Here is a 24,002-nt window from a genome sequence, read left to right as displayed (position 1 = left end):
CCAGACCGAAAGTCTGAAGGAGGGTCTGGACCGGAGACATCACCTATCCATCTTCTCCAGAAATGCTGCCTGAGCAGCTGAAATTACTCCAGCATTCTGTGTATTAATCAGCAACTGTAGTTGTTTGTTTCTACTACTTGCACAATGATAATCCCTTACTTGGTTATAGCGGACAATTGGCAATAACAGATGCTACATCCCCCCCCCCCCCCCCATGGTCCATTATAAGAAGGGTTTCCTGTACTTTCATAATCTGTTGTCTTACCCGGTTTGCCAAAACTATCTCATGTCTCCCGACTTCCCTCTCTTTAAGGGATTGACTCGAGAAAGATAAACCCTTAAGTTTATAATGTTGTACCTTATAAAGCACATTTTGAATTTAGACAGGGGGAAAAGAGAAAGCAGATCAGGTTACATGCATTTTAATGGCACAAAATTAAATTCACAAAATGATATTCCTTGTAACTCTGACATTTTTTCTCAATCCTTCCAGGGTTCTTAAAACAGATGAACATTCCATTTTCCCTCCCACACCAACTTCCTCCAAAGCCTCAAAGATCAAGTATTTGCCGAGCTCAATTATTTCCTACACAATTGTGTTCAAGAGCCTGTTTCTGTTTAGAATACCACTGCTACAATTCCATCTCTTGATCTTTGGCTTTTCTGGTTCCTCACATACACTGTCCATTATAAATTAATCATACACAATGTCAATTTCCACACAGATGAGATGACATTTCTTCTCTCTTTTTTTCCCCACCATTAAACCACACACCTGACTTTCAATTCTAAGATGGCCCAATCCATCTTTCAACTCAACTGTGGAACAATCATATATACACACATCTTCAGCTCATGCAACAATCTACAAACCCAGCCACCAGGTTTATTATTTTTCCACCCACAATCCAGTTGAACCAAAAAAATGCTGAACACTCCAACATCATCTATGGAAAGAAGCTACATTAAAGTTGAGAACTGATGACCTTTTATGCGAACTACAAGTTAAATAAGCAATAGGTTTCAAGTACAGAACTAAAAAAGAAAAAAGCCAGTGGTGTAGAATTCAAAAGAGACTGGCATTAATCAAAGTCAAAACTAGGTGAAAATGAATAAAAAAGTAAGGAGGTAGCGTAAATGGGAACAGCAGAATCATGATCTACAACAGCTGTCAAGAAAAATTTAGGCGGTTACAATGTCAGATTGAATTCCCCAGTCCAGAAGCCACAACATGCTGAACATAAAAGGATCACATTGTTACAGTCACACTTAAAACAGTGGATATCAGGACAGCTTCATAAACCAAGATAGCAACCTACTTGCGAGAGCCATTTAACACTAGTGAATGTTAAAATTCACATATTCATAGCAACATACAAAAACCCAGATCCAAAATGTCAAAACAATCCTATGAACCAACTGCATTGATTTACCAATGAGTCGAGAGTATTTTATTGTCATATGTCCCAGAAAGTAGGACTTGCTGCAGCACCACATAATTTGTAAACATAGTACATAACGGGAGAAAAAAAGTTCAGATTGTATATATACACATGCACACATACTCAATAAATAAACAAATATAGTGCAATAATAATAATAATAAGTCTGTTGTAGTTCAGAGCTTATTTGTTGTTGTGTTCAATAGCCTGATGGCTGTAGGGAAGAAGCTGTTCCTGAACGTTACAGTTTTCAGGCTCCTTTACCCAGGGCCGGCCTGAAGCCAATTGGACCCCGCGCTAGAGTAATCTACTCTCTGCTCGGGTAGATCTACCCCGGGTGGAGGGGGGGAGAGAGAGGGGTGGAAAGAGAGTAGAGGGGTGGAGGGGAAGAATGGGGTAGACGGGGTGTGAGGGGAATGGAGATGGGTCGTTCCCTCACGGTCCACCCCTCTCCCTCCCCGGGGAGACGCGGTGAACAATACAGGGAGGGCCGGTCCGGGGTTTGGAACAACGTTTACAAACCTCGGCCTCAGCTCACACCCGTCCACCGGCCCTCTCCCTCCCTTCGTCTCTCCTTCCCCTCTCTTTTTCCTTCTCTCCTTCCCTCCCTTCTTTCTCTCCTTCCCCCTTTCTCTCCCTCCCTTCTTTCTCTACTTCCCTCCCTCCCTTCTCTCCTTCCCTCACACACATAACGCACAGACAACTAACACACACACACATCACGCGCAGACAACTAACACACACATAACTAAGTTAAGATGGGGTAGAAGCCCAAAGGGTAGGATGGGGCTGAAGCCCAAAATTTAATGCCTGGACTGTTTTTTTGTAAATGGTTATTGGTTTTCCAGGATATAGTTAATTAAATTACTTTTTTTTCATTTCAGTCACTAAAACAAGTGCTATTGTAACTATGTACTTTTCAGATGTGATCGACACATTTTGTTTGTTACTTGTAGGCTTACATGTATGCAATTTTATATTAAAACGTAGCTTAGATCTGTTTGGTCCATTAACTCGCAGGCACTTTTTGATTACTTTCCATTCTACCACTGAGATATAAAGTCTATAATAGACTTTATTTATATTTCTAGGATTCTACAGACCTTGGCTGGGAACCTGGGGCTCGCCAAAATTGTTCCCAATTGGGCGGCGCACCGCCTAAGGCCAGCCTTGCCTGTACCTTATTCCCGATGGCAATGGTGAAATGAGTGTGTGGCCAGGATGATGTGAGTTTTTGATGGTGGCAGCCTTTGGGGCAGCGACTGCGATAGATCCCTTCGATGGTGGGGAGGTCAGAGCCGGTGATGGACTGGGCAGTAATCACAACTTTTTGTATATATTCAGGAGTATAGGGTAGATTGAGCGGAATGATCCAATCGCTGGTTGTAAAAGACAACTGTAGATAACCTTCTCAATGCCTCCACTTCCAAGTAATTCCTTTATGTTAAGTGTTTTGCGTGACCTTAAAGTTATGATAAAGTACTAAACACTTACAAGCTTTTCACTTACTAAAGATAGACATTACAAAGAACAAGTCTTTCCACAACAGTCATAAACTTAGACTAATAGCCTGCCGAATACCTAAAATAGCTTTCCCAAAATTGACCAAGCCAAACTTAATTAGATATCAACAATGTTATGGATTTCCATGCACGAGCCAAATACTTATTCCCTTCCTTCAGGCCCCTTCTTATCACAACCAAGATAAGCAGTAGGCATGGCCTAAACTATACACTCAAGAGCTGGCAACACTCAAGATTTATCTTGGTATCAAATCACTTAATTTGCAGTACCTGGTTAAGAGACTAAATCCAGATGAAATGGCAAACAATATTTTATAAACAATTTTTGACTAAAATCCTACATACAGCCTCTAGCAGCAAATGCAACATTTGTTTTTGGTGCTCACACCATCTCTTACAGGTTAATAATCACACCCCAGTGCATTAAAAAAAAAGTGCACATACAAACATCAAAAGCCAATACAAGGTGATTTAATAAACTTTGATTTAATAAACTTTGGCGCAAGGAAGTAGGTGAACAGAATATTAGGTTACTTCAGGTTCACAACACTGAAAGGTGATGATGCACAAGAATCCATGTCTGGAGAAAGACATAGATGAAGGTATCAGCAGCAGACAATGCAGGGACGAAGTCTTTCAACATTACAGATTAAAATAAACAGACTTGATAACGGTTAAGTGTGGTCTGAAGTTTGTCATGGAGTCAAATATGACTGCATGGTAACAAGCACTCATGACTTGAAACAGTTTGTCGTATATCGAATATGAACTGGAATAAAATAGTTATTTGCTGTAGTTTTAGATGCAACAACAATAAAATGCACGGTAAATTATCAGTTATTCTAAGTAAACTAGACCACAATAGTGTAAAACCTAAAGCTAGAAGAATAACCATAATAGTACAAAGGCCATAATGGTTCAGTGCCGGGTAAAATTGGGGTAGGGTTGAGCAGGGAGGCTCATTATCTGTAGATTCCTTTGATGGCAAGATCAATACACATCAGGGCACAGTGCTGTAGTAACACAGGTCAGGCAGCATCACTGGAGAACACAGACATATGACGTTTCGGGTCAAGACCTTTCTTTGGACTGATTGTGGGGTTGAGGTGGGGTGGGGGGGGGGGGTGAAGAAAGCCCAAAAAGGAGAGAGGCAGGATAAAGCATGGCAGGTAATTGGTTGACACAAGCAAGGGGATTTTTTTGACAGGCAGATGGCTGGAACATAAATAAAAACCACAGGTGTGAGATAGGATTGAAGAGTTGCAGGCTGCAAAGGCAGGGGGAAGAAATGGGGAATGGGAAAAGAAGAGGGAGAAAGGGGCTTGGCAGGGAGAAACTGGTGAGAGTCCAGGTGGGCCCCAAGGGAGAAGAGGTGGGGCATAGGGGGGGGGGGGGGGGTTACATGGGGTTGGCAATGGAGGTGACCAAGGACAGAAAGGTCAATGTAGGAATAAAAAGGAGAGTTCAAATGATCAGCCACCGGGATATCCAGTGGGCCTTGCTGGACCGAGCGCAAGTATTCAGTGAAACGGCTGCCAAGTACCCATGATGGATGGGTAATGTAGACCACTTGCAAACTTCTTTGCTCCAGTGTTTGAATTTCCGAAACAGGTCGTGCAAATAGTCAGTACACTCTCCATTGTGCACCTTTAGAAATAGGAAAGAATGACATGCTAAATCTCTTCACACTTCTGACAAAAAAAAGCGTTGGTGAGCTTTCTTGGTGATTGCAATGTCAATGTGCTGGCCCCCGAAAAGGTAAGAAATGTGTCCACAAACAAACTTGAAGCTGCTGACTATCTCCACAACCGTCCCACAAATGAAGACAGATGCATGGTCTGTAGGCTTCACCTTCCTGAAGTCAACAATTTACAATTAACTGGAGAGCGAGAATTCTATCAGTCCCAGGCAGAGGAACAGAATCAGTAGCAAAGGAATGGAGTCTGAAGTGGATCAAACATTATTGGTTTGGCCGTCTGCCAATTATGGAAGATGTTCCTGCTTTTTCAACAAAAGTTACAGCGAGCAGCGCATCTGGGCTGAGAGGTGTTGAAGACTAAATGCTCGGTGGAATTAGCAAATTGATAGAATATTTTTCAAATTAAATAACACATGAGAATTAAGAACTAAATAGCAAGGGATGAACATTGGCAGGGTTAACTATGTGAAGTTACAGACAATACAAGGTTAGTTGAGACAACAACATGGTAGTGTTAGTGATTATAATCAGAATCATTTTTGGTACTGTGGTTGGGGAAGGAGATAGAGGGACTCTAGCACAGGGTTCTATGATATAGGAATACCGAAAGACACATTCAAGACACAAGAGGAACATTTGGAATTGGGACATGGGTTAGAAAAGATGGAGAAGGGACATTGACAACAAATTTTGGAAAGACAAGGAGAGTAACTGAAGACAACCTCAGTTGGCATGGGATGCAGGAAGAAATAGGGGAAATCAAACGTTTAGTAGAGCAGGTATTCCTCAATCTACAAACATGATTTTTCATTATATTGACTAAACCCAAGGTATAAGCCCTTAATTTAATCATCTATTTTCACTATGAACAGCATATCTCTGACTACAGGAGCACAGGTATACCAAAATGCATTTTGCCTAGTCTTTGCAGTCGAGATGGTTTTGGTTTTTTAAATAGAGAATGCAATACTTTCGCAAAAAAATGAAATAGCAATACAAGGTCAATGGTCTTATGGACAAATTGGGTTGTGAGAGAATGGAGAGATGGAAGAAAAGCTGGAGAGATTTCCAATCTTAGAGCAAGAACATGGGTTGGTGGGAGTAGTTGATGGCGGTGGTGGTGGTGGTGTGGAAAGAGAGAAAAGGTTTGGTCAAATTAAAGGATACGAGTAGCTAAACAGATAATCTTACTCTCATTGTATACCATGGACTCTTCACAGTCATTACCTGAAAGTGAAATAGGCAGGGACAGTGGGACTAAGAAGAAAGTATGTTGTAGATACTAGCAGCTAGGTTAACATACACATTCCAGAAGGAACTTGGAACAAAGAGAACTGTGAAACAAGAACAAGACTCAAGAGCTTCAAACAAATCTGGCAACAAATGGATAAAGCAGCTGTCTGCCATTAAAATTTAAATTTATATCCCTTGGCTTTTAAAGCAGAAATGAGAATAGGTGAAGTATAATGTCATTCAGGATATAAAGATAGAGACAATTATGAATTGATGAAGTCAGTAGCATATTTACCTTGATGGAAATAGGACCAGGTTAGCCAACCAGGACATGTACTACCGATACAAGAGTGTGTTCACTTCCAGGATTAATGACTCAGTCAGAAACCATCAACATTCAAGGTAGATTATAAAGTGGGAAATAAGGCAAAAGGGTAGAGAAAAATGATTGTAACTTCTCTCACATGGAAGGCAAATGCCACATAGATTGTCTGGGCAGTCAAGTCTTCCCCACCCATCATTTCAATATTTTAATTTACTTCTCCGCATTAATTTAATATTTAAAAACTTGACATGTCACAAAAAGGTAGTCATGCTCGAGTTTGATTAATGTGCAGGAGTGGAAAGCTTTTACTATTGTAGAAAATATTTCAACTCAAATAAGCCTCCCCCCACCATTCCTCCAAGAAACCTATCATAGTCAAAGTTTAATCAGGAGCTGCAAATAGAAAAAGAGCTCAAGGTAAAATCTCCAGTCTCCAACTTCCTTCATTCGTTAAATTCAATAATCAAGGCACAAACAGTATTCCTTTCATATGGAACTAAAAAAATCTTCCAAAGCTCACCTGTAACAATTATTGCAGATCACCATCTTCTAATATATACACAAAAGAGGCAAATTGTTCAGTGCACTATTATACAATGCATTGTGAAATAACATTTTAAAATGTTTCAATTAAAGATTAATACATTAAGAAATATCAGATGGCAAACAGTCTTGTGCTCTGAAGGAAATATTAAAATTAATTTGATGAAATGAGAAGTGGCAAACCTTTGATTGCAGCAAAAATAGAGAAAGGAAATGCAGCAAGAGAACAAAAAACCATTTACCACAGCAACGTAAAGATGATAATGCTAGTCAAGAGGCTGCCACAATCTCCAATTTATTTCTTCCATAAAAAGAAACAAGCTCTTTTGACAGAGGATAAAGAAAATAATACTTGAGGATATAGCTACTTTAAACCTTTTCCCGGAGTATTCTTCATGGTGGTATCTGCATTCAATTTTCACTGCAACTTCAACTGTGAAGGCACTGTTGGCAAATAAACAGCTAGCAATTCTACTCTTTGCACCTGTTCTATACATTGGAAGACCCATAAAATTATGCACTGACTGTATATTTAAACCAATGTTAGATTTGGATCGGTTCTATTCCCATCAAGAAAAAGCCTGTTCTGTTAATGTGAAATGAATGAGCTTCAGTGTAAAAGTAAATAGCTGTCAGTGCTAACCACATGAATAACTGGCACATGTTCTTTGATTAAAATGCTGCAACGTCATTTTGTTAACTGGCACACTTTCCAGCAGAGATACTGTTGTTTGAGTTCACAAGGCCATTTTTAAGATAAGCTAAACAATGCCTATCTGTACTGTGGCTGGCACTTAAATTGGCAGCTGGAACTCTTGTATCAATTGGTTGATTGTTGATCTGGCATTGTTCCCCAACACATACAGCCAACAAAATTTGCTTTCAAATCAAATTGAAGAAGTCGCAGAATGTGACCAAAGGTTAATTTCATAAATCTGATAATTAATTAATCGTAAGTAGGATTAATCTTAAATGAATTGGACTATTAAAAAGGAAAATGTTTTTAAACAGGAAAACGTATAATCTGTCCTTTTAGATGCACACAGGCAAACTTACACACACATGTAGACAAACATACAAAATTCAGGCATTGATGTTAACACCCCAGTTAAATCTAATGGAAACATAATGTGTGTGTTATTTCACTGCTATCACTGTTCTTCCATATTAGAAAACATGGTAAACTACTTTGGTTAAGGCAGTCATTCATTCACAGAATTTCCCACAAATAATTCAGATCATTAGAAAATGTTAAATAATATTTAACGTAAAAGAAAAGGAAATTACAATTTGGCATTTTTACAAACACAAACTAGTACAATGGGCCTACTATGCCGCAAATTTTTAATCAGCGATCCCAAAGCTCTCACACAGACAGACCAGTTGAACTTCATTCATTATAGACAAAGCATTCAAATTTCTATTCCCCATACCCTCTGCAAACAAGGTCATCACATTCAGCAAGGATAGGCGAGAACACCTCCACAATAATTCTTAACACCTGCGCCCCAAGAAAATGCGTTCTGACTCACCTACTATACTTTATATACATTCGCGACTGTGAAGCCAATTTCAGCTCTAAAATGTACAAGTTTGCAGATGACACCACTGTGGTGGGCCAGGTCACGTAAAAAGACGAGATGGAGTACAGGCAATCAAAAGAGAAGTGACATGGTGTTAAAATAATAATCTGTCCCTCAATGTCAGCAAGATAAAGGAGCTAGTTATTGATTTCAGGAAACCTGTTGGAGTACATACACGTATAGCGCAGAAGTGGTAATGGTTGGGAGCTTAAAGTTCCTTGGCTTTAATATCGCCAATGATCAGTCATGGCCAACCACATTGATACGACAGCCAATAAGGCACACCATCGCCTCTACTTTGAGGTGACCGAGGAAATTCAGCATGTCTCCTGTGACTCTTAAAAACTTCTGCTGATGCACCATAGAAAGCAAAGTAAATGGTATCATAGAGAGTGAAGATGGTTATCAAATTATACCAAGATCTTGGTTAGTTGAGCAAGTGGGCAGAGGAATCGTTAATGCAGATAAATGCAATGTGTTGCATTCTGGGAAGTCAAACCAGGAAAAGACCTTCAGTGAATGGCAGGGCCTTGGGAGGTGTTGTAGACCAGAGGGATCTAGGAGTGCAGGTGCATAGTGCTTTCACCAGACAGGGTATTGAGTATTGAAGTTTAGATGTTATGTTACAGTTGTACAACTGGCGAGGACACATTTGAAGGAAATGTTGGTGTTCATTTTTGGTAACTCAGCTATAGGAAGGATGTAGTTAAACTGGAAAGAGCATAGGGAAGATCTACCAGGTTGTTGTCAGAACACGAGGGCCTGAGCTAAAGGGAGAGACTGGGCATGCACGGACTTTTATATTCCTTAAAAGTAGGAACCTATTCCACACATAAGGTGATGGTATATGGAACTAACAGTCAGAGGTGGTAGTTGAGGCAGGTACGATATCAACAGTTAAGAGATTAGACAGGTACATGGATAGAAATATTTAGAAGGATATGGGCCAAATGCGGGCAGATGGGACGTGTGGATGGGAATTACCATGACACCCTGTATCTATTTCTTTGCTCTATATATTGTACTCTAGTTTGACTCTATTGTATTTATCTGTAGTATTACCCGATCTGTTTGCACAGTACGCAAAACAGTTTTTCCACTGTACCTCTGTACACATAACAACAACCTAATCACACTGGTTTTAAATATTTTAATAACATGCGATTGTTGCTTCCATAGAAGAGAAAATTCTTATCATAAAATCATGTGATAAGAGTAGAATTGGGCCGTTCGGCCCATCAAGTCAACTCCGCCATTCAATCATGGCTGATCTATCTCGCCCTCCTAACCCCATTCGCCTGCCCTCCCCATTACCTCCGACACCTGGACCAATCAAGAATCTATCTATCTCTGCCTTAAATATATCCACTGACTTTGCCTCCATAGACTTCTGTGGCAAAGAATTTCACAAATTCACCACCCTCCAACTAAATAAATTCCTCCTCATCTCCTTCCTAAATGAACGTCCTTTAATTCTGAGGCTATGACCTCTAGTTCTAGACTCTCCCACTAGTGGAAACATCCTCTCCATATCCACTGGATCCAAGGCTTTCACTATTCTGTACGCTTTAATGAGGTTCCCCTCATTATTCTAAACTCCAGCGAATATAGGCCCAGTGCCATCAAACACTCCTCCATGCACCTCCATGACTGCTGTCACATGAAAAGATGTTTTTCAATTTCTTAAAAACAATTTTGAGTTTGATCTTATATGATTATAGAATGGACCAGGGTAGCGTCTATCTTCTCTATTTGAATGTGGAGAGGAAGTTTCCATTTGTGAGACAGTCTAGAACGAGAGGTCACACACTCAGAATTAAAGGACGTCCTTGTAGGGGAGAAATTTCTTTAGTCAGAGGGTGTCAAATCTGTGCTATTCTTTGCCATAGAAGGCTGTAGAGCCCGTCAGTGGATATTCAAGGCAGAGATAGATTCTTGATTAGTACAGGTGTCAGAAGTTATGGGGAGAAGGTAGGAGAATGTGGTTAAGATGGAGAGATAGATTAGCTATTATTGAATGGCAGAGTTGATGGGCCAAATGGCCTAATTCTACTCCTATTGCTTATGACCTTATGATTGTCACCACAATTTGCTTCAAGTACTTCTTACCTGTTCAGGATGTAGTGTTAAAGCTTTAAAGCACATACCTGTACCACTGGATTCTGGAGCAGCTTCTTCCCTGTTGTTATCAGATTGCTGAACAGACCTCATTATCTAATGGTGTTGTTACAATCCCATCTCACTGCGCTCCTTGCACTTTTAACTGCACTTTCTCTCTGCACCTGTAACACTATTATATTGTGCAGAAGGGTATTGATCCAAAACATCACCATTCCTTCTCTCAAGAGATGCTGCCTGTCCTGCTGAATTATTCCAGCATTTTGTATCCAACTATATTCTGCACTCAAAATTATTTTCCTCTCTGCACTGTGGTCTTGCATGATTGTATTCTTGTATGGTATAAGCACACACGTTTTCCCACTTTATCTCAGTACACATGACAATAATACACTAATATCAACATACCCTCGCTGTCTTTGTTCTTTGATCTTGATTTTAAAGATTCTCACTAACATATTGAATTGGGAAGTCAGCAGAAATGTCTTCAGCAACATGGTGGTTAGAGCACGAACTTGCTACCACAAAACATATGATGCAAAAACACGTGCACATGGAGGAGGAAGATATATACAGATAGGGTTAGAGAGAAAAAAGGGAAAAAATTTGTATAGTGCGTAAACAGCGGAATGAGTCAATGTTGCAAAAGGTCTATCAAAATCCTGCAATTGCTTTGCAAAACTATGCAAGAATGGTCAAACTTCAGGCTTAATCACATATATATACACACACACACATTTAAATGTTATTAGAAAATGGGACCCGTTGGGCCTCGTTCCCCCAATGCAATATTCCACCACTCACCCGTTCACCCCCAACACAACCCATTCCCCCAACGCAATATTCCACCACTACCATAGCCTCCAACTGTGCAGGCGCCGTTCATTTCCCCTCATCCCCAACACTCCCTTCCCCCCTCCTCCCACTCTCCCCGCCCTTTCCTTTCCCATATCCTCAGTCACTGCCTCCCTCCATAACCCGTCTCCCCTCCCTACCCCACTTGACGTCATTGTGAGGTGGAAGCTGCTGTGTTTTTGAAAATGGATTTATTAATGTAAATGAGATCCCATTGTGATGTCATTGTGTGGTGGATACTGCCGATGGGCAGTTCGTGTAAATGAGCTCCCATTGTGACGTCATACCTTGCCAACTGCTAGTGCAAGTTCAAGTGATTTTTCTCAAACTGGATTTTGTAAAGTTTAAAATGTGAATAACTTTTAAAATATACCATCAATCTGAATTAAACTTAATACACCACACAGCAGGAAAATGTTGAGTAAGGTGGGCAAAAAATTGTAACGCTATCGTGTACCGTTTTTGCATAGTTCCGGGAGCACAGTGCGCATAGCCAAACATAGAAACAAGATGAGAGTTTTTGTAATATAGATAGATTTATCTACATCAGTTATCAATTGATCCCCTCGGTGGGGGAGCTGCAATGGCGGCGGCGCTGCAATGGCGGCAGCACTGTCAGCAGCGCGTTAGTTTTTTCAATTTTTTAATTTTTTTTAGTATGTTTTAAAGTATGTTTTTAATGTTTCTTTGTGTGTTTTGTGTGGGGGGTGGTGTGGGGGGGTGAGAGGGAAACCATTTTTCGGCCGCTTCCTCCATGGAGATGCGACTTTTTCCAGGTCGCCTCCCCCGTGGCCTAACAGCAAGGATCGGCGCGGCCTTTCCCGGTGACGCGCCCGGGGCTTCAGCGGCGGGCGCAGCGTGGACTCTCGGCGTGGAGCGGGTGAGCCCTCGCTGGGGCTCGCTGGAGGGGAGCACTCCGTTTCGCTGGCCCGGGGCAGCCGGTAGCCGCGCACGGTCTGCACAGCTCCAGCTGGCGCGGCGTCTACAGCCACCACTGGGTCCCCCATCCCTCATGGGGGACCCAGGGGAAGAAGAAGCCATCACTGCCGGCCCGCGGCCAACTTCTACCGCGGGCGCGGTGGCGACTTACCATCACCCCTGGAGGGGAGCTTCGACCGCTGGCCCTGCGGTCTGCGGTGCTTCTGGCTGCGGCGCGGCGGGAACTTTAAACTTTAAATCTCAACCGCCGGCCTGCAGCCTACACCAACTTAAAGCCGCGGTCTCCGGTGGGGAAGAGCCGATCCTGGACTTACACCTTGTCCTTTTACCATCTGGACGCCCGCAGCAACGGCTGCGGAGGGTTGAGGTCCCGACCACGGGGGAAAATGGATGAGGACTGGCCAAATTGTGTGCCTTCCACCACAGTGATGAATGCTGTGGTGGATGTTTATGTTAAATTTTTATTGTGTTTTTGTGCGTGTTCTTTATCATTGTACCGCTGCTGACATATTCATTTCACTTGCACTTTATGTGCAATGTGACAAATAAACCGTATTGTATTGTATTATATTCTTGCCTAATTCTAGTTACTCTACATTCCTGAAGAACACATTGTTCTACTATATATTAATGTACCAACATTAAAATCTCAACTTCAGTTCTTCTATCTTAATGCAGTCATTCTACATTGAACGCGCTCGAATTAGAAAGGCCATCTTCGTAACTCTTGCAGCATTATCTTTATTTAATAAAATGTGATCCTCAAATCAATTTGCAACACATTTTGTAGAGTAGATAGATTACTACTATGAGCAAAGATCATCAGATAACTGCCAAAACAAATGATGCACAGCAGATTTTCAGTGTGGCTGGAATACAGTTATGCTGCATGTATATTTAGCAAGACGCATGCTAAAGCCTACAAAATGGTAAGTACAAATGGTGTTAATACACGCAGGGTTGGACGATGCAAGTATCACTTTTTATGGAGAAGGTACACAATATTTGTGTTTAAAATAAAAACATCTTTGTTTTCAGAAAACAAAAAATGGTATTTGTGTACATAGGTCCCCCTGATCATTCACCTTCCATGGGCAGTTATTGTTAGCTTGAGTCCAGTTCATCTTGGACCAAACAGACTACTCCAAGTCGAGACACTCCACATCAATAATAGTCTGGGTCCTCTCAGTTTGTGTGCCTTTTAAAACAAATAAAGATTGATAAATTGAGGTACATGGTTGTACAAAGATGACAACAGGGAACACCATAAGCCATAGCATAGCTGGAATATAAGCAAATTGCCTTCGAGATAGCTCTGTGTTTAAAACTTTAAATCGCTTTCAAATAGCAATTTCTTTGCATAAAATCTAGTTGTTTCTGACCTTTTTTTTTTTACAACTTTCAGCCACCATATTGAACAATGAGAGTTCCACACCATTCAAATATTTTACCAAACATGCAAAAAAAATTATAATTGTTTCCTGCCGAGTTCCAAGATATCAAAGTTCCTAAAAATCACATACAACGTTAATGTTTTAATCTGTTCTCCATAATTACAAATGCGTACACTTAGCTTTCCAAGACAATGCGAGGTGGTGAATTTAACAATGCAATAAAAAGTACAATATTTTAAAATAATGCAACTCCTCCTTCCATCACAATCTGTATCCAAATGAGATTAAAGTAATTCCTTTATTACAGAATGACAGATTCTTGTAAATAACAAAGAGACACAAACCAGCATTAAAAGCAGTCAATATTCTATGCCTAATAAAAGAGCATGAGCAAGTCCCAGGAGGAAAACAACATGTATGAAGCAAGATCTTTAAGGTAGATGAACATCCCAACAATGGTTATGTGGTAGTAATCAAGTAAAAAGAAAATTACCAAAGCAAAGGAGGAAACTTTAAGATTACTAAAATCCAGTACAAAGCAGTAGGTTTTCAAGAAGCATTTTGACAGAGGACAATCGTAACAAAAGAATGAAAACGTAAAGCAGTTTTTTAAATTTAGTGAGATATAGGTACCCATAAATATTGCAGGATGCAGGAGACAAATAAATTAGTTCATGTCATGCATTGCAGGCCTGGTGCCAGAACATATCGGATAATCCATTTTTTCTTAAATATTAGATGTGGTAAAAGTTGTGGTTTATTAATGTGGCACAATCTGGTAAACTCAGTCTGAGGTGACAAAAATTCAAATACTGCAGTACTTTAGCAGGAATTATAATGTGATGCAGGACAGAGGTAAAAAGTGTTAATGATCATTTGTGTGCAAATCACAAAAGGAATCTGAAGCTCTTTGCAGGATCAAACAGAAGACCTAGGCAGCACACACAGGTTTAACCTGAGGGAGTAACAAGGGTGCAAGGGAATATACAACTCCCAGATCTCATGTCACAAACAATAGCAAGCTCAGACATTGTAAAGAACATTGACTCTACACCAGCTAATAGAATGCATTTCATGCACTCCATATGGTGAACTGGATAAACACCAGATCAAAATCAAAGATTAAGTAATAAGTAGCTTAATTTACCACAGATGAATTGACTATAGCTCTGCATTCAACACGGTCATCCCCACCAAGCTCACCACCAAACTCCACCAGCTAGGCCTCAGCTCGCCGATATGCGATGGGATCCTGAACTTTCTGACGGAGCGACCGCAGGCAGTGAGACTGGGCCCGCACCTGTCCTCCACTATCACCCTGATCACCGGCACACCACAGGGCTGTGTACTAAGCCCCATGCTCTACTCCCTCTTCACTCACGACTGTGTTCCTGCATTCGACACCAACACCATCGTGAAGTTTGCAGACGACACAACAGTGATTGGGTGATGAAACAAAATACAGGGCAGAGGTGCAGAACCTGGCGGACTGGTGCACACGTAACAACTTGTCACTAAACACCTCCAAGACCAAGGAGCTGATTATTGACTTCAGCAGGTCCCATAATGGAGAATATGCACCAATCTCCATTTACGGGGAAAGTGTGGAGAGAATGTCCAGCTTTAAGTTTCTGGGCACTCACATTTCAGAGGACCTCACATGGTCCACCAACACCGCTGCGCTGATCAAGAAGGCACAGCAACGACTGTTCTTCCCGAGGACATTAAAAAAGACTGGTCTGCCCCAACAGCTGCTGACAACGTTTTACCGCTGCACCACAGAGAGCATATTAACGAATGGCATCTCTGTGTGGTATCTCAGCTGCACGGAGGCGGAGAGGAGAGCTCTTCAGCACGTCGTCCACAGAGCACAGAGGATCATTGGGACAGAGCTACCAGCCTTGGAGGGCATCTACCACACACGGTGCCTCAGGAAGGCCGTCAGCATCCATAAAGACTCATCACACCCCTGTAACGGTCTGTTCGAACTACTTCCCTCTGGCAGACGTTACAAGGCCTTCTACGCCCGAACCACCAGACTCAGAAACAGCTTTATTCCAAGCTATAGCTGCTCTGAACCGGCCCTGCTGAGTGCCCCCCACCGCCCCTGGACTGTCTCCCTCGGATGGTCACGACACACAGCTTATTTATTTATTTTACTTTTCTTTTTCATCGGTTCGAGCTGCATACTAAATCTCATTGCACTGACGTGCAATGACAATAAAAGATATTATTATTATTATTAACAACAATTTCCATTTATAAACATACAAAAACATCCGTGGAGCTTGATAAAACAATGTAACTATTAAGCTGTGTAAGAATGAACTGCAGGTGCTGGTTTAAACCAAAGATAGACACAAAAATCTGGAGTAATTAATCGGGATGGGCAGCATCTCTGGAGAGAAGGAATGGGTGACGTTTCGGGTCAAACCCCTTCTTCAGACTGGTTAGGGATAAGGGAAACGAGAGATATAGGCGGTGATGTGGAGAGATAAAGAACAATAAATCGAAGGTGGACAAAAATTCTGGAGAAACTCAGCGGGTGGGGCAGCATCTATGGAGCAAAGGAAATAGGTGACGTTTCGGATCGAGACCCTTCTTCAGACTGATGTGGGGGTGGGGAAGAAAAAGAGGCTGAGACAGTGGGCTGTGGGAGAGCTGGGAAAGGGAGGGGAAAGGAGGAGAAAGCAGGGACTACCTAAAATTGGAGAAGTCAATGTTCATAACGCTGGGGTGTAAATTACCCAAGCGAAATATGAGGTGCTCTGGCTATGGAGGAGGCCCAGGACAGAAAAGTCGGATTCGGATGGAAGGGGAAGTTGAAATGCTGAGCCACCGGGAGATCAGGTTGGTTACTGCGAACCGAGCGGAGGTGTTGGGCGAAGCGATCGCCAAGCCTACGCATGGTCTCACCGATGTAGAGCAGCTGATACCTAGACCAGTGGATGCAATAGATGAGGTAGGAGGTGCAGGTGAACCTCTACCGCACCTGGAAAGACTACTTGGGTCCTTGGATGGAGTCAAGGGGGAAGGTAAAGCAGCAAGTGTAACATTTCCTGCTGTTGCAAGGGAAAGTGCCAGGAGAGGGGCTGGTTTGGGTGGGAGGGGACAAATTGACCAGGGAGTTATGGAGGGAGCGGTCTCTGCAGAAAGCTGTAAGGCGAGGAGATGGGAAGATGTGGCCAGTGGTGGGATCCCGTTGGAGGTGACGAAAATGTCGGAGGATTATTTGTTGTATGTGACGGCTGGTAGTGTGGAAGGTGAGGACAAGGGGGACTCTGCTCTTGTTACGAGTGGGGGGGGGGGGGTGGATGGGGAGTGAGAGCAGAGTTACGGGGTTTAAAAGAGACCCTGGTGAGAGCCTCATCCATAGCAGAAGAGAGGAACCCCCATTCCCTAAAGAATGAGGACATCTCTGATGCCCTGGTTTGGAACACCTCATCCTGGGTGCAGATGCGGCGTAGACGGTGGAATTGGGAGTAGGGGAAGGAGTCCTTCAGGAAGCAGGTGGGAAAAAGTGTAGTCCAGATAGCCGTGGGAGTCGGTGGGTTTATAGTAGATGTCAATCAGTAGTCTGTCATCTGCTATTGTAAGTGGTTTGTCGGGTGAATATGAGAAGTTAGTGCGACTTGGGTGGGGGAGGGATAGAGAGAGGGAATGCCAGAGCTACCTGAAGTGAGAGAAATCAATATTTATCCCACTGGGCAATGTTGCCCAATCAAAATAGGAGATGCTGTTCCTCCAATGAGGAACATTGCCGCACGGACAATGAAGGAGACAGAGGACAGAATGGTCTGTATAGGAATGGGAAGGAGAATTAAAGTGTCCAGCAACCAGAAGATCAGGTTGGCTCACGTGGGCTGAGCGAAGGTGTTCCGCAAAATGATCGTCCAGTCTGCGTTTGGTTTCGCCAATGTATAAGAGTCCACATCTTGAACAATGATAGGTGCAGGAGTAGGCCATTCGGCCCTTCGAGCCTGCACCGCCATTCAATATGATCATGGCTGATCATCCAACTCAGTATCCCGTACCTGCCTTCTCTCCATACCCTCTGATCCCCTTAGCCACAAGGGCCACATCTAACTCCCTCTTAAATATAGCCAATGAACTGGCCTCGACTACCCTCTGTGGCAGGGAGTTCCAGAGATTCACCACTCTCTGTGTGAAAAAAGTTCTTCTCATCTCGGTTTTAAGTGATTTCCCCCTTATCCTTAAGCTGTGACCCCTTGTCCTGGACTTCCCCAACATCGGGAGCAATCTTCCTGCATCTAGCCTGTCCAACCCCTTAAGTAGATGAGGTTTGAGATGCAAGTGAACCTCTGCCTAACATGAAAGGACTGTCGAGGATGGAGATATAACGACAGGTGTTGCATCTTCTGCGGTTGCAGGGGAAGGTACCTGGGGAGGGGGTGGTTTGGATGGGAAGGGATGAGTCACGGAGGGGAAGGGATGAGTCACGGAGGGAACAGTCTCTGCGGAAGGTGAAAAGGAGTGGAGAAGGGAAAATGTGGCTAGTGGTAGGATCCCGTTGGAGAAGAGGAAATTTCAGAGGATAATGTTTTGTATGCGACAGCTGATGGGGTGGAAGGACTAGAGGGACTGTCTGTTGCAACTAGGGGGAGGGGGAGCAGGGGCGGAGCGCTGATGGGAAAGGGGAAGTGAAAGAAAGGTTGCCTAAAGAATGAGGACATCTCGGATGTTCTAGTATGGAACATCTCATCTTGGGAAACTATTAAGCTGCCTCACGGAGGAAGGATGTGAATGTTTAATGATGAACAAACAGTAGCAGCAAGATACAGATTTCACAGCTACCATTGACGGACTGAAAGGAAATAGATTCATTTCTGACCCAGCTGTGAATATTACTCTAACAAAGCTCTTGCGTATTAATGAAGCCGCCAATCAGTATCTCTAAACTAAACTAAGGAAGCTTTCTAGCAATCAAAATTCACACAATGTCAAGAAACAATGTTTTAACACAGGAAAAGTGAGATCAAAGCCAAGGTAAATCCCACTGTGGGTCGGAGTGCATATGGGCTAGCAGAAACTAACATTAGTAAGAGGTAAAAGAAAACAAACCAAACGAAAACATCTCCAAAAATACATGCATTAAATCCATGATGAATTTGAACAGAGCAGAATTACAAGAGTTTAAAGAAAAGGATACAGGGACACCACGCAAATGAAAAAACATCAGAACTTATGAATGCCATCCCCCCCCCTCCCTCCCTCCCACCCACCTGTTTTTCTCAGCCCAATAGAATTTATTAATCCAGTAACCTCAAGTGTTTATAAATAGCAAAGGCTCAAATGGTTTTCCTGTAATTTCTTGATTTCCCTCTAACAAAATGCCTGTCTTGTATGTGAAAAAATTGGATCAACCTGAAAAATTCATCTTGAAAGCATCAATGATGTCAGACGTATTGTCATTTTCACGTTTGATTGCTCTTTTCTGGCAGGACTAAATACTCAGAAACACGAGAATCAAAAGGGAGACATAGGCTTTATATTTCTGGTCTTGCTAATTGATACCTGCACGTTATACTGACAAGGTAAAGAAAAAGAAAAACGCGAGTAAATGCCAGTTACAGCACAAATTCTGACTAGGTGCAGATTTGAATTGACATCGCAACACAAGAACTAGTTAGAAAAAAGCTCTTGCAGAGGGCCATCCAATATTTGAAGTAATAATTTCTCCAAATAGACATCATTCTACGTAAAGTATAGAAGTGTTCTAGATGCAGTCTGATCAATGGTCTGCATAGCAACCATTAAACTTTTGCTATGAGCACTCACAATTACACAGTCGCAGCTGTCAAAAAGATACCCAGTAATGATTTGATTTTTATGCACAAAAGTGTTTATTAACATGATGCTCTAATAATTCCAGACACAAGGAACTGCAGATGCTGTCTTACAAAAAAATGTGCCCATTGTGTTACTCCACTATTATTTGCGCCAATAGTTTAGTTTTAGTTTTACTTGGAGATACAGCATGGAAACAGGTTCTTCAACCCACCAAGTCCTGCTGTCAATCACCCGATCACACCAGTTCTATGTTATCCCGCTTTCAAAGCCTCTCCCTACACTCGAGGGCCAATTAACCTACAAACCCACATGTCTTTGGGATGTGAGAGGGATTCAGAGCACCCAGAGGAAACCCATGCAGTCACAGGGAGAACTCGAAAACTCCACTACAGTGTCACCCTGCAATTCGGTTGTTCTCAATGTGAATTATTGCAAACCACAATATCTTGATGTACCCAGCTGACTCAAATGGCAGTGTCAAGAACTGGCAAAACAAACTCTCCCCCAAAAAAAGTAGGAAGCAATTGAAGCACTTAAATGCCAGTGGCAGAACAGGAGGAAAGACAAAATTAAAATTACTGGAAAGAACTGCAGACGGTGGCTTAAATCGAATGTAAACAAAATGCTGAAGGAATGGGTGACCCTTCTTCAGTCTGAAGAAGTGTCTCGACCCGAAACGTCGCCCATTCCTTATCTCCAGAGATGCTACCTCACCCACTGAGTTACTCCAGCATTTGGTGTCTACCTTCAATATAATTAACTGCTGAGTTGCAGTGCTCCATCAGTGAATGAAGGGGAAATGTGGAGCAAAGAACTGGGAGAAAGTCAGAGTGAGACTGCATTTACAAAAGTTAAAAAACAATGACCCTGCACACAATGATCCTATGATAATAAAATTTTGCAGCAGGAATTTGACAACAACCATTGAAAGAATTTCCTGAGCCAAATGCAACGAGAATGGAAGGGAAGTGACCTTGTTTTCACCTTATTTAAAGTGTCAAAATGCTCTGCACAATTTACCTAAAAATGGTAAAAAGTTGGGCAGACAAATACAGTAAAATTGCATGAAGCAAATTAAATTAATGATCAGAAAATTCAATTTGTTTATGATGGCTCAAGAAATGCTTGCTACCCATTCAAAATACATTAAATGTCGTTGACTGGTTCAAAGGAATTCAGCAAAGGTCAGTTTAACACATCATCTGAAAATTGAGAATTACATTGATGCTCCCTTAGCCCTGGATTGTATACTGAAGGACTGGAGAAAGATTTGTAATTTCCACCTCCAAAATCACACATGCAAATAATTTCACGAAGATTTGTTAGTGCATGTCAAAAATAATTTACATTATGTTTCACACCATTCTCTTCTGATAGAATTGCAGCTTGATGTAATACAATATATTTCATGTTATCTTTCCATAAAATACAAGGAGCCATTCGCCCAGTTCTCGGACTCGAGATTAAAGATATCCATTGACAGATTAAGTGACATTCTGGAGTAACTCAACAGGTCAGGCAGCATATCTAGAGAATGTGGACAGGTGACATTTCGGGTCAGGGCCCTTCTCCAGACCTTAAGCTTTGACATATTCAGTTTCCCCATGGTCAAGAACATCACATAACTACTTTTATTTAGTTATGGGTCAGTGGTGTATTTTCTTCAACTAACAAAATGGAAAGTAGTAGTCAAACATTCACTTTATTAATTGCATGACTGTGGGAATTATCCTAAAACTCATTACACAGTGAATAGTAGCAACAATTTAAAATCACCACATATTAAAAAGTTTGATGTTCAAATTCAACTATATTAAAATGCATTGCTCCTTTCACCACAAGTTAGAAATACATGTTTATTACATCACGATCTATTAATGAAGCCATCACAAATTCCAGGACAATTAATTACTACAGTAGCTGGAAGACTGATCACTGAATCAGAATAATAAGAATGTCAGATTTGCTAAACGGAAGGAATTACTAATCTGGGAAATGTGTGCGCTGTTCCAAAACACACAAAAAACTAGTAAGTTCCAAATAATGAAAATGTTTCTGAAATTAGGTAACTATTTAATCCGTGGTCTCAAACCTTTAACTACAGAACATCTGTTGTTTGTGACAATAGAACCATCAATTTTGTCTTTCAAGACTAATAAATGGCAAAATGCTGATTCACTATAATGTGTTTTTGAGGTGAGCTGCAAGTTCCCTTTATCAATGGTAGCTTTCAGACATGTAACCACAACTACCACATCACATAAAACCACAAAAATGTGTATAAGTCCTGAGACTTGAAGCCCCGAGCCTTCAAGCACACACAAACTCCCCACACAAGTTCACAGCGAATGTTACTGCACTGCAAAATAGAAATCCAGAGTAACTAGGACCACAGAGACAAAATATTTTTTATGAAACTCTACATCAAGAAGCTGAACAAAATCAAGGCCAAGGGCGTTATCTGGGGCCTGTTACCGCAAAAGATCCACGGAAACATTTCCCCGGCAACCCCGACAAACGGCTGCTGTTAACATTAAACCGAATAAAAAGCAACCGGGACGGGACGCGGCTCCATTCAGGACACTGCCAAAGTGAAAGGAAGCGCTTACAGTCCAGGTGTTTCTTCTTGGGGCCCATGATCTCGTGTGTTGTGGCTTTACAGACGGTTTTGGAGACGGCAGAGCCGGTGACACTGTGCTGAGCGGCGGCGATACGGTCCGTGATACTCTGGCCTGACATCATCCCCAGCAGCAGCAGCAAGCAGCAGCAGCAGCAAGCTCCTTCTCCGTCTGTCTGTCTGTCTGTCTCTCCCACAGGAAGAAGGGCTTTAAATCCCTCTCACTGATCCACCCGGCGAGGGAGATGAAGGAGGGGAAAAAAACAAACGCCACCCTCCTCCCCCACCCACCCACCCACCCAACCAAAAAGTAAACTGGAAACCCCGGAGGGGAAGAGAGAACAGACGCCTGCAGCAGGCTTTTCTACAACAACATGCACGGAAGCACCCGGGCAGCTGTCGCCACCCAGGGTTCAAATGCTCTTCCTTTCTTTCCCTCCGCCGAAAGGGAGCAGGAGTTGCAGGAAAATGGCGGGTTTGAGCCAGGCTCCTGCCCACTGGATCCTTATCATGTGATCATCCACCAACCCTAGTACCAGCAGGAGCCCATCAGCCAGCCCCAGACTCCCCCTTCTGCAATCCAGACTGACACAGCCTCTCCCTTTCCGAGCTGGTGCAGCAGGTTCTTTTCTTTTATCCGCTGATGCAACTGCTGATTTGCCTACACGTGTGCAGTATTTACATATGGCACGCCGCGTGAAAAACCCGCTTTGAAAATGTGTGACTCCAACGCGCTAAAATAAGATTATTAACTATGTTACACTTTTGTGTCAAAAGTAGTCACTGTGGATGACGTTGCCCCATTCATCCTGTAAATCTGGGGAGATTTTGCTAGAGGTGAGGCGAAGTGTTGAGAAGTTTCACAACTTGACCTGAGTCTACACGGCGCTAGGACACTGGTAGATGGATTGGTTATGATCACGGTTTGTACATCATCATTGTCACCGATGCCAAATGGTAATGACTTTCTGAGGACAACTAGATTGGAGAACAATTCTCCATAATCTTTCGGGATTGAATAAATTAAAAACTCTTGTGAAGTTACAAAAGGTCATTTTACAGTGGCTGGTATTGCCCCCTGTGCTATTCTTGTTTTATTGTCCAATGAAGATCATGTCCATTCTAAGTCTGGGTGGATGGATGAAACTCTTTGGCTCATAAGAGGAAGTGGTTGAGGAAGATAAATTCAGCAAATATCCTTGTAACAGAAAAGAGATAACATCTTCAATACTCATCGTATGTCATTTTGTCAGATGGCTTCTTTCTTGAAGATGGCCATGACTACAGCATCTCAGAAATAACCTGGCAAGGTTTTGTCTTCCTACATGAAAGGGTTGAAATCATTGATTCACATCAGAAGTACTTCTCTGCTCTGAAATCAAAATTACCCAAATTACATGCACAGCCTGCCTGTGTATGTGTACATTGAGAGACCAAGCTCCAAGTCGTCACTAATTCCCTCACATGAAATGATAGGCATAACACTAAAGATCTGGATCACACAGAACATTTTGTCAACCAATGGCTCCTACCAATCAATATAAATAGCAAGATGCAAAACAAAGATCTGTTTCTACATCTCAATGAAGATAAATAACAATGGAAAATTTACCACTACTTCCAGTTAGCCAACAGAATCTTCATCTGACTGAAGAAATTAATGTTCAAAGACCAAGACTTCAAACCTAACATCAATCTCAAAATCTGCCAAGCACCATAAATCTGACACCTAGAGCAGCGGATGCAATAGATGAGGTTGGAGGAGGTGCAGGTTAACGTCTGCTGGACCTGGAAAGACTGCTTGGGCCCTTGAATGGAGTCAAGGGTGGAGGTAAAGCAACAGGTGTAGCATTTCCTGCGGTTGCAAGGGAAAGTGCCAGGAGAGGGGGTGGTTTGGGTGGGAAGGACAAATTGACCAGG

General features: G+C 42.2%; 1 protein-coding gene across 25 annotated transcripts in view; it reads right to left on the bottom strand.

The window, feature by feature from the left end:
• The window catches only part of picalm (phosphatidylinositol binding clathrin assembly protein), a 120,106-nt gene extending 97,439 nt beyond the window's left edge, over positions 1-22,667 (bottom strand). For 3 of the 25 annotated variants that reach the window (XM_033022483.1, XM_033022491.1, XM_033022480.1), the window contains exon 1: positions 22,075-22,661. In XM_033022483.1, the coding sequence (XP_032878374.1) occupies positions 22,075-22,207 (133 nt within the window). In that variant the 5' untranslated portion in view covers positions 22,208-22,661. Of the gene's footprint in view, positions 1-22,074 lie in introns of all 25 variants that reach the window. The other 22 variants (XM_033022486.1, XM_033022500.1, XM_033022488.1 and 19 more) reach the window with 17 other exon arrangements.
• Positions 22,668-24,002: the final 1,335 nt, after the last annotated feature.

The sequence above is a fragment of the Amblyraja radiata genome, chromosome 6 (assembly GCF_010909765.2).
Source record: "Amblyraja radiata isolate CabotCenter1 chromosome 6, sAmbRad1.1.pri, whole genome shotgun sequence".
In the NCBI taxonomy this organism is placed as follows: Eukaryota; Metazoa; Chordata; class Chondrichthyes; order Rajiformes; family Rajidae; genus Amblyraja; species Amblyraja radiata.
This window is presented reverse-complemented; position numbering and strand designations above follow the sequence as displayed.